The sequence below is a fragment of the Penaeus vannamei genome, chromosome 9 (genome assembly GCF_042767895.1).
Source record: "Penaeus vannamei isolate JL-2024 chromosome 9, ASM4276789v1, whole genome shotgun sequence".
Taxonomy (NCBI): Eukaryota; Metazoa; Arthropoda; class Malacostraca; order Decapoda; family Penaeidae; genus Penaeus; species Penaeus vannamei.
The window spans coordinates 33,901,703-33,916,702 of record NC_091557.1 but is presented as its reverse complement, the minus strand read 5'-3'; the positions used below and the strand labels follow the sequence as shown (position 1 = coordinate 33,916,702).

The 15,000-nt window shown below is 41.8% G+C and overlaps 1 protein-coding gene across 3 annotated transcripts in view; it reads right to left on the bottom strand.

Annotated features, from left to right (window-relative positions):
• LOC113829191 (dentin sialophosphoprotein) overlaps window positions 1–15,000 on the bottom strand; it is a 32,630-nt gene that overhangs the window by 5,937 nt on the left and 11,693 nt on the right. For 2 of the 3 annotated variants that reach the window (XM_070125607.1, XM_070125609.1), the window contains exons 1-5: window positions 13,665–13,793; window positions 2,290–6,605; window positions 1,982–2,116; window positions 1,485–1,675; window positions 1,155–1,271 (exon numbers count right to left, since the gene is read on the bottom strand). In XM_070125607.1, the coding sequence (XP_069981708.1) occupies window positions 1,155–1,271; window positions 1,485–1,675; window positions 1,982–2,116; window positions 2,290–6,598 (4,752 nt within the window). In that variant the 5' untranslated portion in view covers window positions 6,599–6,605; window positions 13,665–13,793. Of the gene's footprint in view, window positions 1–1,154; window positions 1,272–1,484; window positions 1,676–1,981; window positions 2,117–2,289; window positions 6,606–13,664; window positions 13,794–15,000 lie in introns of those variants that run through there. The other variant, XM_070125608.1, reaches the window with a different exon arrangement.

Sequence of the window (15,000 nt, the reverse complement as noted above, 5' to 3'; positions counted from 1 at the left end):
GCGGCTTGCCATGAGGGACCCTCATAGGTACAAACAAAGGGTGGATGCGGCCATGCGCCCCCGTCGGCGTTAGCTCCATGATGATGATGATATATACATGTGTGTGTGCATATAATATATATATATATATATATATATATATATATATATATATATATATATATATTGTGTGTATGTGTGAATTTATATGTATATATATACACAAACATACATATATATACATATATTTGAATATACATATATATATATATATATATATATATATATACATATCCATAAACATACATAGATACATATATATACATATATATAAACATATATTTGAATATACATACATACATACATATATATGTATATATATATATACATACATATATATATATACACATACATAAACATACATATATACATATATCTACACATATATCTAAATATATTCATGTCTATATATATATATATATATATATATATATATATATATATATATAATTTATATTTTCACATACATATATATATATATATATATATATATACATATATATATATATATATATATATATATATATATATATATATATATATATATACATACATACATACATACATATATATATATATATATATATATATATATATATACAGACATACATACAGGTGTATACATATATATATGTATATTATATATTATGTATATATACTATATATACATATGTATGTGTGTGTATACTGTCTATATGATATATATATTGTTCATAGAATCTATACTCTCTATATAATTAATACTGCATATTTTATACATATTGTTTATATATAATATATTCTGCATATATCATGTATAATGTATATATAATTTATACTGGATCTATAATTTATTTTGTATCTATGATGTATACTGTGTATATATAATGTATACTCTATATATATAAATGTATACAGTTTTATATAGTGTATGCTGTATATACATAATGTATATTGTGTATATGTATATATATATATATATATATATATATATATATATATATATATATATATATATATATATATATAATGTATACTGTATTTATAATATCTACTGCCCTACTAAAGAATTTTATATCATCTTCATTGTTGTATAAAAGAAATCAGACCAACATTTGAGAGAAAAAAAGTGTTACCTGTAAAATCGCTGATGGCTTTCCGCCAACTGCTACCCATTTCGTGTAAAAGCCGAACATGCCTTTATTATAGGCGACCATACTCTGCTGGTTATAGTGCCCCTTACTGAAGGCGCTCTGTAGGTTTTAGAGCAGTGTATGTTTAAATAGGGTGAGAGACAGACAGGATGATATTCATACATGTGAAAATATACTCCAGGTCACTCAGTCAACCTCTCTCGCTCGCTCTCTCTCACTCACACACAGAAACACTCTCTCTCTCTCTCTCTCTCTCTCACACACACACACAATCATTCACTTTCAAATGCAGCGTAAGTATAGAACCATTACCTTAGTACCATCTCCGGGCTTGACTCTCATTGTGAATCCCTTTTTCAGAAGACCTGGGAATACAGACTTGAACCGGTGCGCTAAAGTGGCAATTTCTTCCTCGCCTTCCTTAGTAAGCATAGCTGAATTGCTCATCATGTGAGACATTTTCCACCTTTGAATTAATGCCAAATCCTTGTCGCAGAGCTTTCCTGCAAGATGCAAGGATTAATCCGTCTGTCTACGGTCGATGATAGTGATAATGATAATTGTGGTAGTGATGGTGTTGATGATGAAGATGGTATTGACTGATGATGCTGGTGATTGTGATCATGAGGATGATGGTATTACGGTTATGGCTCGGACAATGATAAAGGTGACATTGACGGCGATAATGCTGGTAAGATGTTGATGATAATAAAGATACTGGTAATGTTAAAAGCCTAATACCAACCTTATTTAAAACTGTAACAATAAACAACAATAATTATAACACTAGAGACTACTATGTCACCTACCCTTCAAGTTCGTGCGACTTCGAAGGATCTTTCTCCTAAGAACTGTCAAGTTATCTTCAAACTTTATATAGTCTTTCTTCGGAGGACCGTTGCTTCCGTGGCGTACGAGGTGCCACATTTGCACTGGCTGGCATCCTGAGCAGGATATTTGAAAAAAAAGGTCATCGTAGGCGAAAAGAGTGACACTGTTTCCATACGTTTCCTGATACGCTAAGAACTAGGATTGCAAAGCTAATTCAACTATTCGAGGAGAGAGAGACGGTACACACAGAACCACAAAGCACTGTACGAAAATAAGCTCTAATCACCTGTGGGAATGACATCATCCGCCTTCAAGATTCCGTAGGCGTCCCTGTATGGAGTTAGGAGAGCGAAGCCCGTGTAAGGGTCATTGTCTTCGGAGAGACAATACACATTCTTTTCTCCTTTTTTGTTTTCAGGGCCCATGAATATTTTGGACGAGTCATTATTCTTTGACTCCTCGGTTTGCGACACCTTTCTATCATGGGCCTCTAGAACCTCGGTTTCTAAATCATCTGAATCCTCGGTCTCTGACGACTCTGTGTCGGCCTTTAACAGTTCTGAACCCTCGGCTTCTGACGTCTCTGAACCCTCGGCTTCTGACCGCTTTGAACCTTCGGTTTCAAACATTTTTGAATCCTCGGCTTCTGACGTCTCTGAACCCTCGGCTTCTGACCGCTTTGAACCCTCGGTTTCAAACATCTTTGAATCCTCGGTTTCTGACGTCTCTAAACCCTCGGCTTTTGACGTCTCTGAACCCTCGGCTTTTGACGTCTCTGAACCCTCGGCTTCTGACCGCTTTGAACCCTCGGTTTCAAACATCTCTGAACCCTCGGCTTCTGACGTCTCTGAACCCTCGGCTTCTGACCGCTTTGAACCCTCGGCTTCTGACCGCTTTGAACCCTCGGCTTCAAACATCTTTGAATCCTCGGCTTCTGACGTCTCTGAACCCTCGGCTTCTGACGTCTCTGAACCCTCGACTTCTGACCGCTTTGAACCCTCGGTTTCAAACATCTTTGAATCCTCGGCTTCTGACAACTCTGAACCCTTGGCTTCTGACGTCTCTGAACCCTCGGCTTCTGACGTCTCTGAACCCTCGGCTTCTGACGTCTCTGAACCCTCGGCTTCTGACGTCTCTGAACCCTCGGCTTCTGACCGCTTTGAACCCTCGGTTTCAAACATCTTTGAATCCTCGGCTTCTGACGTCTCTGAACCCTCGGCTTCAAACACCTTTGAATCCTCGACTTCTGACGTCTCTGAACCCTCGGCTTCTGACGTCTCTGAATCCTCGGCTTCTGACGTCTCTGAACCCTCGGCTTCTGACCGCTTTGAACCCTCGGTTTGAAACATCTTTGAATCCTCGGCTTCTGACGTCTCTGAACCCTCGGCTTCTGACCGCTTTGAACCCTCGGTTTCAAACATCTTTGAATCCTCGGCTTCTGACAACTCTGAACCCTCGGCTTCTGACCGCTTTGAACCTTCGGCTTCTGACCGCTTTGAACCCTCGGCTTCTGACGTCTCTGAACCCCCGGCTTCTGACCGCTTTGAACCCTCGGCTTCTGACCGCTTTGAACCTTCGGCTTCTGACCGCTTTGAACCCTCGGCTTCTGACCGCTTTGAACCCTCGGCTTCAAACATCTTTGAATCCTCGACTTCTGACGTCTCTGAACCCTCGGCTTCTGACGTCTCTGAACCCTCGGTTTCTGACGTCTCTGAACCCTCGGTTTCTGACGTCTCTGAACCCTCGGCTTCTGACGTCTCTGAACCCTCGGCTTCTGACGTCTCTGAACCCTCGGATTCTGACCGCTTTGAACCCTCGGCTTCAAACATCTTTGAATCCTCGGCTTCTGACGTCTCTGAACCCTCGGCTTCTGACGTCTCTGAACCCTCGGCTTCTGACGTCTCTGAACCCTCGGCTTCTGACGTCTCTGAACCCTCGGCTTCTGACGTCTCTGAACCCTCGGCTTCTGACGTCTCTGAACCCTCGGCTTCTGACGTCTCTGAACCCTCGGCTTCTGACGTCTCTGAACCCTCGGCTTCTGACGTCTCTGAACCCTCGGCTTCTGACCGCTTTGAACCCTCGGTTTCAAACAACTTTGAATCCTCGGCTTTTGACGTCTCTGAACCCTCGGCTTTTGACGTCTCTGAACCCTCGGCTTCTGACGTCTCTGAACCCTCGGCTTCTGACGTCTCTGAACCCTCGGATTCTGACCGCTTTGAACCCTCGGTTTCAAACATCTTTGAATCCTCGGTTTCTGACGTCTCTGAACCCTCGGCTTCTGACGTCTCTGAACCCTCGACTTCTGACGTCTCTGAACCCTCGGCTTCTGACCGCTTTGAACCCTCGGCTTCAAACATCTTTGAATCCTCGATTTCTGACGTCTCTGAACCCTCGGCTTCTGACGTCTCTGAACCCTCGGCTTCTGACGTCTCTGAACCCTCGGCTTCTGACGTCTCTGAACCCTCGGCTTCTGACGTCTCTGAACCCTCGGCTTCTGACGTCTCTGAACCCTCGGCTTCTGACGTCTCTGAACCCTCGGCTTTTGACGTCTCTGAACCCTCGGCTTTTGACGTCTCTGAACCCTCGGCTTCTGACGTCTCTGAACCCCCGGCTTCTGACCGCTTTGAACCCTCGGCTTCTGACCGCTTTGAACCTTCGGCTTCTGACCGCTTTGAACCCTCGGCTTCTGACCGCTTTGAACCCTCGGCTTCTGACCGCTTTGAACCCTCGGCTTCTGACCGCTTTGAACCCTCGGCTTCAAACATCTTTGAATCCTCGACTTCTGACGTCTCTGAACCCTCGGCTTCTGACGTCTCTGAACCCTCGGCTTCTGACGTCTCTGAACCCTCGGTTTCTGACGTCTCTGAACCCTCGGCTTCTGACCGCTTTGAACCCTCGGTTTCAAACATCTTTGAATCCTCGACTTCTGACGTCTCTGAACCCTCGGCTTCTGACGTCTCTGAACCCTCGGCTTCTGACGTCTCTGAACCCTCGGCTTCTGACGTCTCTGAACCCTCGGCTTCTGACGTCTCTGAACCCTCGGCTTCTGACCGCTTTGAACCCTCGGTTTCAAACATCTTTGAATCCTCGGCTTCTGACAACTCTGAACCCTCGGCTTCTGACGTCTCTGAACCCTCGGCTTCTGACGTCTCTGAACCCTCGGCTTCTGACCGCTTTGAACCCTCGGTTTCAAACATCTTTGAATCCTCGGCTTCTGACAACTCTGAACCCTTGGCTTCTGACGTCTCTGAATCCTCGGCTTCTGACGTCTCTGAACCCTCGGCTTCTGACGTCTCTGAACCCTCGGCTTCTGACGTCTCTGAACCCTCGGCTTCTGACGTCCCTGAACCCTCGGCTTCTGACGTCTCTGAACCCTCGGCTTCTGACCGCTTTGAACCCTCGGCAGCTGACGCCTCTGTATCGGCTTTTAACAGCTCGGCTTCTGACGTCTCTGAATCCTCGGCTTCTGACGTCTCTGAATCCTCGGCTTCTGACGTCTCTGAATCCTCGGCTTCTGACGTCTCTGAACCCTCGGCTTCTGACGTCTCTGAACCCTCGGCTTCTGACGTCTCTGAACCCTCGGCTTCTGACGTCTCTGAACCCTCGGCTTCTGACCGCTTTGAACCTTCGGTTTCAAACATCTTTGAATCCTCGGCTTCTGACGTCTCTGAACCCTCGGCTTCTGACGTCTCTGAACCCTCGGCTTCTGACGTCTCTGAACCCTCGGCTTCTGACCGCTTTGAACCCTCGGTTTCAAACATCTTTGAACCCTCGGCAGCTGACACCTCTGTATCGGCTTTTAACAGCTCTGAACCCTCGGCTTCTGACGTCTCTGAATCCTCGGCTTCTGACGTCTCTGAACCCTCGGCTTCTGACGTCTCTGAACCCTCGGCTTCTGACGTCTCTGAATCCTCGGATTCTGACGTCTGTGAACCCTCGGCTTCTGACCGCTTTGAACCCTCGGCAGCTGACGCCTCTGTATCGGCTTTTAGCAGCTCTGAACCCTCAGCTTCTGACGTCTCTGAATCCTCGGTTTCTGACGTCTCTGAACCCTCGGCTTCTGACGTCTCTGAATCCTCGGCTTCTGACGTCTCTGAACCCTCGGCTTCTGACCGCTTTGAACCCTCGGTTTGAAACATCTTTGAATCCTCGGCTTCTGACGTCTCTGAACCCTCGGCTTCTGACGTCTCTGGATCCTCGGTCTGTGACACCTCTGTATCATCGGCTTCAGACATCTTTAAATCATCGGCTTCTGACGTCTTTGCAATCTTGACTTCTGATGCCTCTGAACCCTCGGCTTCTGACGTCTCTGAATCCTCAGTCTCTGACGTCTCCGAATCGGCTTCTGAAGTCTCTGAAGCCACGTATTTCGGCACCTTCACTTTCTTGTGTTCAAACTCCTTTGAATCCTTGGTCCCTATCGTCTCTGAGTCCTTAGGGTTTGCGACACCTGACGTCTCTAAGGCCACAGCACCTGTAAGAGTTGACCTTAACGATTTTCCATATTGCTTCACATCCAGCAGGACATTCAGAAACGCCATCGCCAGCAGAAGGCTGAAGACGCCCACAAGAAGCCACTTCATCCTGTTCTCCATCTCTCAGCTGCAAAAAGATATGCATAATAAAATTCAGCTTCCTCTTCGCTTACAGTCTACATCATCTTGGTGAATAATGAAAACACAATCGTCATTTTTCGCTCTCAAGCAATGAATACTTCATATTTACATTTGAAAATCAGTTAACCTAAACAGCATAAAAATACCTTTTCAAACTGTATGTACGGTTTTGCTATATTTTTCATTCCCTTTCTTCCTATGTACTATTGAAGCATTTTGGAGATAACTCCTTCCTCTAGTTTATGTCAGTAGGTGAACACGCCTAAGGTTCTATAGGCAGGCTCGTGTATCCATGTAAGAAAGAATACCCGAGGTTTGGAACCGCTGTTCGAAACAACTGTGTTCGCTTTAGGGGTGGTTCAACATTTTCAACATTTTCACAAGCGTACAATGACAATGTTTATGCCAGACGTGCCCTTGAGCTGACAGGGTAGTCCTGATAGCCATGCTACCCCTAAAATCTTTTCATAATTAGGGGTTATTTTCACTTAGGAGAAGGTTCAGGATCATTTCCAATCGGGACAAAGAATCAGAACCAAGTCGGAGAAATATTTCACACCAACTATTGAATATACTAACTTTCAGCATGAATGAATTTATTGATCATTTATAAAAAAAAAATAATAATAAACAAAAAATACCTAGGGTCGTGAAGGCGGGAAAGTGTTATTTAGCCACAGATACTGAGTGTTCAATACTATCTGACTACATTTTCATAAAAAAAAGCGTGCGAGCGGGTTTAATCCCCACCTTCACCCCACCCCCCAACATGCACTTTGTACTTTCGTGGAAATGTTGGAAATTTTGAACCACACCTTAGTGGATTCTTTTATTTTTGTTGTGATCTCAGTAACCTAAATAGGTTGGAAAAGACTACTGATACGGCAGAGAAGACCAGATGGCTGGCCTGTGGATGCGTGGTGAAACAAACGAGACACCAGTCTTTATTAGGTAGGTTCTATTCATTACCCGGAAATGACGCTTTTAAGCGCATAAGCATGTGTGCTGTAAGCCCAACTGCGAGATATCGCATACAGCGGTCGCATGCTTAACCTAGGCCAAATTAGGTTATTACAAGACCCTCAGAGTCGAATCTGAAGTTTGATCGATGGAAGGTGTACGCTTCCGGATCTTAAAAGTATGGCCGAGGTTATGCTTACGGCAGGCGTATCCGATTTCTCGCGGTTAGGCGTACGGCATTCTTACGCCGCCATCTTGTTTGTTTTACCACGCATGCGCAGGACACAAATCGGGACCTTTTCTGCCCTACCAGTAGTCACTTCCTTGAAATATATATTCTAGATAGGTCGGCTACACAACATCGGTCTGACCGCCACGCTTCTCGCTGCTTCGAGACATGGGAGTAGCCTTATAGCGACAACCGACTGGCTGGCTCTTGCACTCTCTGTAGGAGTAAGTGCCTGAGCCGCATTCAGAGCAAAGGGCCTTTTTTGTTTTGCACTGAGGCATAAGGTGGCCGTAGGTAAAACAATTCTTGCATTGTTTGAGAGGTGTGAACCTCTCAAACTCCACTTGCCAAGGGGCAACACATACCTTGAAGAGGTAGAGCCCTTTCTCCTTTATCTGTTTGGCTGTGGCATGGTCGGAGAACCTGACCTTGATCATGTAATTTAGCTTCATTACAAAGACATGCTCAGGAACAGAGGCCATGATCTCGTCAGCAATGTCTTGCTCTGGCTCGTTGACTACCTGGCGATCGAGCTTTTTAAGTACAAGGGTGAGCTTGGCCTTCATCTCTATCGGGAGGATAGGGGTGAAGCGATGCTTTTCCAAGGTCTGGAGGACCTGAGTGTCATCCTCGACGAGGACAAGCTAGCCCTCGTGCATGGTGAAATACCGAAGCACTCGGATTTCGGCGTTAAAAAAAACATTCGCGAGGATCTCGCGCTTCCTCGGGGATGGACCCTCGAGGGTTTTGATCTTAATTTTGGCCATGTTTACTCAGGGAGCACGAGTGACGTGATATGAGGTGGAGTGAGGGTGAAATGGCAGGGGTGATTGTGAGGTGACGTAGAGAGATAGAAAGGCTGTAAAAATGGAACCTAGACTCGACCCCCCAACCCCTTAGTGACAGCCTGATGGAGTTCAGTGTCCTAGAGGATCGGAGCTCTGTGTTGGGCCGCCTCTTTACTGCCAATCCCTGCTTAAAAGGAACAACAGGTAGACAACGCATCACCCAGACGAATACAAAAGCCCGCGAGGGACTTAAGCAGGTCCAGATAACCACAGTAAAGGGAAGGAGTTTAGTAGGAGAGAAAGGGCACCTAAATGTCACCTCACACTGCTGGGCCTCACTATACAGGTTGCCCTGTGATAGTGCTGCGGGTCTGAGAAGAGATGCAAGGTTCCCTGATCACCGTTTATAGCTGTGAGAAGAAAAACCTTGAGGAGGCAATGGCAAGAACAAAATCTCTGTGAAACAGTTATTGAGAATTAACATTTACTGTATGAAGTGAGAGGATGTCAAAATGGACTTCAGCGCGATTGAGGCCCCGGCAGACCAGGGCCCATATCCCCGAAAGGTCTCAGACAATTCTGAGACTAAATGCATTTTAAACATGGGAGCGCTACATCAAGAATTCTTGCCAATAGGCCAAGAACTGCACCGTTCCCTGCTTAAAACAATTTCCAAAGCAGGCAGGCCCTGTTAAGTGATGTCAGACATGTGGAAGTGTCTTTCTATAAAGCACAAATCATAACAGTCATTGGAGAACATAGAAATGTCAAAATAACACACAGCATATATTATACTTGGGTTTTAAAGGCAATAGACAAGTATTCCCACCAACAGTCTCGGAAAGAGATAACTAGTGCATAAATCGAGAGTGGGGTTTATTCCATTGGCGGTTGGTAACAGTTTGAAGAATGTTGCTAGAATTCCTCAGACTTTTTTCACTTGAAATATTCTTTATTTCATAGAAAAGCAGATATATTCTCGATTTAGAGAGACGAGGAGTAACATTACAGTAAGAGGTAAATTGTTTGTCTTATAATGATTTATTATTTATAAAACACTTTTTATTCCCATAATCATTATCTCCTTTCGTTTTCAGTTAATTTCGATTTCTTTGAATATGATTTTAAGAAAATTACAGAATCAGATGCCATGAAAAAATCATTTATCTTATAAGACATTAAGCCGAGTTCATGGCCAACGCCCGCATTCGAAGGATCGTGTCCAGTACGGTACGCGACCGACACTGTTGCCATGGTAACGGTACACCGCTTGACTTCGCAAGCGCTAGTCTAGACGTCTACGGAGGTCGCTTGAGAAAGAAAGCGAAATGCTTGAGTTAGCAAGAAAAACGCTTGAGATTTCAGGCAAGAACTTTCCCTGCTTAAAACGCCTTAAATTTGAGAATTGTCGGAGGAAAAAATAGGCCCGTCGTTTGTTTACATCGTTGGTCGGCGCTTATTTAGTTATTTCATATTTATTAATACATAAGAATGCTTACAAACCTTTCTTTGCTTTCTTTGGCAAAATACTCTATCGTGCTGGCACAACACACGCAAATGAATCATTACAGAAGGAAAACAAAAACAAAGCGATAAAAGTGTGATGTCCTTTGCAAAGCATATTCTCAACTTTTGTCTCAACTCTGTCTCAAATGTAAGACAGGGTGGCAGGAGTCTTAAGTCATTTGAGAATAGACTCAGACAGTTTCACACTGAAGTATAGGCTTATGTATGTATATGCGCATATATGAGAACAAATATAAATATGTGTATATGCATATGTGTATATATGTATGTATTTGTTTGTTTGTGTATATATATATATATATTATGTATCTATCTATGTATAATAAACACACACATACACATTTGCATATATAAACACATACATAGCATATACACACGCATAAATCTATATATTCACACATATGCGCATATAAATACATAGGCCTATAATCCAATGTGAGTGTCTGAGACGATTCTCAAATGACTTACCAGCGACCCTGTCTTACATTTGAGTTGAAAAAGAAGTTGAGAACATTTTCAGACACTCAAGAATATATATATATATATATATATATATATATATATATATATATATATATATATATATATTATATATATACATATATTATATATATATAATATATATATATATATATATATATATATATATATATTATATATATATACATATATTATATATATATAATATATATATATATATATATATATATATATATATGTATATGACATACATGGCAACAGCGTCGGTCGCGTACCGTACTGGTCACGATCCTTAGAATGCGGGCGTTGGTCAGGAACTCGGCTTAAGATCTTATAAGATAAATAATTTTTTCACGGTATCTGATTCTGTATTTTTTTTTAAATCATATTTAAAAAAATCGAAATTAACTGAAAACGAAAGGAGATAATGGAGATTGTGGGAATAAAAAGTGTTTTACTTATAAATAATACATCATTATAAGACGAACAAATTACCTCATACTGTACTGTTATTCCTCGTCTCTCTAAATCGAGAATGTATCTGCTATTCTATGAAATAAAGAAGATTTCAAGTGAAAAAGTCAGGAATTCTAGCAACATTCTTCTGTTGATATTGTATTCGATGATTTGTTATACTGAACCTCATAAAATCGGATATATGGGAATGGGTAGGCCTATATTTTAATTCAGGGATGTTCATTTGTTTTAATAACGCATCAGAATGAAAGGGCTGTCAATCGGAAATGTGTGGCATTGTTTTAGAGGCACTTTACATGAATATAGGAGAAAATATTGGGCTTTGTTAAGATGTTTGGGTAGATTTACTCTCCCATTTTGATGCGGCGCTAGCTTGTTAGTTGTTTTGTATTGCGCGCTCAAATTGTTCCCAACCGCCAATGGATTAAACTCCCCTCTCGATCTATGCATTAGTTATCTCTTTCCGAGATTGTTGGTGGGGATACTTGTCTATTACTTTTAAAACCCAAGTATAATATATGCTGTGTGTTATTTTGACATTTCTATGTTCTCCAATGACTGTTATGATTTGTACTTTATAGAAAGACACTTCCACATGTCTGGCATCACTGTACAGGGCCTGCCTGCCTTGCCAGTTGTTTTGAATTGCGCGCTCAAACTGTTACCAACCGCCAGTGAAATAAACTCCACCCTCGACTTGTGCATGTTATTTCTTTCCGAGATTGTTGGTGGGAATATTGCATTTAAATCCCAAGTATGTATATTTTGTGTTATTTTGATATTTCTATGCTCATCAAGGACTGTTATAATTTGTACTTTATAAAAAGACACGTCCACGTGTCTGGCATCACTGAACAGGGCCAGCCTGCCTTGGAAAGCGTTTTAAGCAGGGAGCGGTACAGCGCTTGGCCTATCAGCAAGAATTCTGGCCCAAGCGCTCCCCTGCTTAAAACGCTTTAGTCTCAGAATTGTCTGAGACCTTTCGGGGATACAGACCCAGGGTTGCTCAATGACACGTTGGCACGAATCACTTGGCATAAACGTCACTTCGTCAGCATAGAATAGGTGATGGTGGGGCCGAATTGCGGTTGTCTCTCTCTGAGTATATATATTCTATAGTGATGAAGTAGCGAATATAGTAAATTACTGGATGCCCTGCGATTGACTGTGTGTCCGAATCGTGGTTGGCTCAGAAACTGTAATGTCACAGCTGTTGTTTTCTTTGAAGGCCTTTTTTAGCGCATTTATTAATTTTCTAACAGCATTGCCAAAATGCATTTGTATGGCCTATACTCGAGGATTTGTGAGGGGGGGCTATGTGACGTCATCATGTTCAGGCCAAGAACCTAGATGTTTTCAAGTATATTTCGGTTATATCAATTACCTCAGGAGTAAACTCAAAATTTTCGCAGTTATTTCCCCTCAATAATCGTTCCATGCTGTTAGCAACCTTCGGAAAAGAGATCTTCACTACAGAAGCTAACAGAAGTTTCACCTTCTGTGTTATATTTTCGCTGTCATTACCGTATGGGTCACAATCCAAAGCAATTTTGTTTAAATATGTCATATGTGAAATATTGTAAGAAAAGTTAACAATATATTCTATAAATCTACCTATGATATCATATAAACTATTATCCTGTCATTTCTGGCATCTATCGGCCAGATGTCATACCCGACCGACTCGCGTCATTCCTACATCATCGCTACGTCATAGGGAACTGGAAGAGCCGAAGGGATTACTGGATTGACAGCCCTGCACCGGAGTCTAACCCAACCCCGGCCAACCCAAGCTCCACACCATCCGAACGCGGTCCAGCCCAACCTCTAACCCTCGCATGCTGTCGAGGCTGTAAAGAGCCAGACAAAGGCATCAAAGTGAGGTTAACCGAGTTCGTTGTGACGATTTTTTCAAATGGGTTTGAATGATTTCCTAAGGTATTTATAATATATATATATATATATATATATATATATATATATATATATATATATATATATATATAAATCTTGGGAGATATTTATTTTCAGTCACTTTTTTCAATAATTGGATCGAAACGACGTTTTTCTTTATTTGTCTAGACATGGAATTTATTCCGGTAAATGCCGAGTCAACTCGTTCCCCTGATAGTTGTATAATTCATTAAAAATGGGGATTTAATTATCTCACAGCAGATGGATATCATTCTACTATCACAACTATTCACAACAACAAAGCAGCAGCAAAGAATTTGACTCTGAATTCAATTGCTAACGGTCGCGTGACGTCACAAGGTCAAATTCCCCCAAAGTAAATCTCAAAAGTATTTGACATCTAATTTATTTCACATACCTTCTACTCTTTCATTCAAACAAAATTATTCCTATACTGCATGTGATTTAAGAGCCTGGATTTACCTTCTCCCTAAAACTTATCCTAATTAACAGTCTTTTGTCCATTTACTTCCCCGGCTGAGCTTTTCCTGCGTAATTCCTTCGGTTTCATGATTTTATTATTATTACGCAGCTTTCCAATAGGAAGCATATGACGGCAGCAATTAGAACTTTCATTCTGAACAACGGAAGGGTAAATTAACTACATTACCTTGGCGCCGAAGGGATTTTTGCAGGAGGAAACCCGAGACACGTGTGCCTTGGAGGACGACTCGATGCGACTGAAGATTTCCCTCCATAATTGGTTAGGTGGTCAACTTTTTTCAAGTCATTTTACAAAAGAAAGAATAAGAATAATGATACTTAGACGAGTAAGAACGAAAGTAAATGGGAATATAATTGAAGGAATGTTTTATTATGGAGATAATTATGATGAATAAATAAAATGGATATATAAGCCTTTTATGCAGGGAAAGTTCTTGCTTAAATCTCAAGACTTTTTCTTGCTAACTCGAGAATATCGCTTGCTTTCTCAAGCGACATCCGTAGATGGCTAGACTTGTGCTTGCTAAGTCCAAGGAGGCTATAAGTAAGGTGTTTGCATGTGGAGCAGAAAGAAATTGACTAATTGGCATCTCGTCTGGGTGGCCTGGCTTAGCCCCGCCCCATTTTGGCAAAGCTGGGTGTGTGTGTGTGTATATATATATATATATATATATGCATATAAATATGTATATATACATATATGTGTCATATTTATATATATACATATATATATTGAATACACTTAATAATCCACCTCCCGTGACCTGTCAAAATGGGGCGGAACTATGACGTCACCCGAGTGGCGCCATAGCTAGCCAATCAGGACACAGAAATTGTTTCCAATTGTGGATTGTTTTTTATTTTCTATTCATAATTATCAGTATAAGGAGTGCAACAAAAAATCCACACTTTTGTTTGAGCATGCGAATCTTTATTTATTATAATGCTTACAAAACAGGCAGGAAAAAATCATATTTCGTTACGTGTTACTGCAGAGCTCAATGGGGATGACACTACCTCCCTTCTACATTCCTTGGCTAAGTCAAGCGGTGTACCGTCCCCATGGCAACAGCGTCGTTCGCGTACCGTACTGGTCACAATCCTTCTAATTCAATGATGTTCACTTGTTTTGATAACGCGTCAGTGTTAGGGTTGCCAATCGGAAGTGTGTGTCCCTGTTTTAGAGGCACTTTCTATGAATATAGGAGAAAATATTGAGCTTTGTTAAGATGTTAGGGTAGATTTATTTACTTCTCTGCCATCTTGATGCGTCGCTAGCTTGTCAGCTGTTTTGAAATGCGCGTTCACTGTTACTAAATGCCAATGAAATAAACTCTATCCTCAACTTGTGCATAACTAATCATTCTCCGAGATTGTTGGTGGGAATACTTGTCTATTGCTTTTAAAACCAAAGCATGAATATGCTGTGAGTTAGTTTGACATTTCTATGCTCTCCAAGAACTGTTGCGATTTGTACTTTATAGAAAGACACTTCCACATGT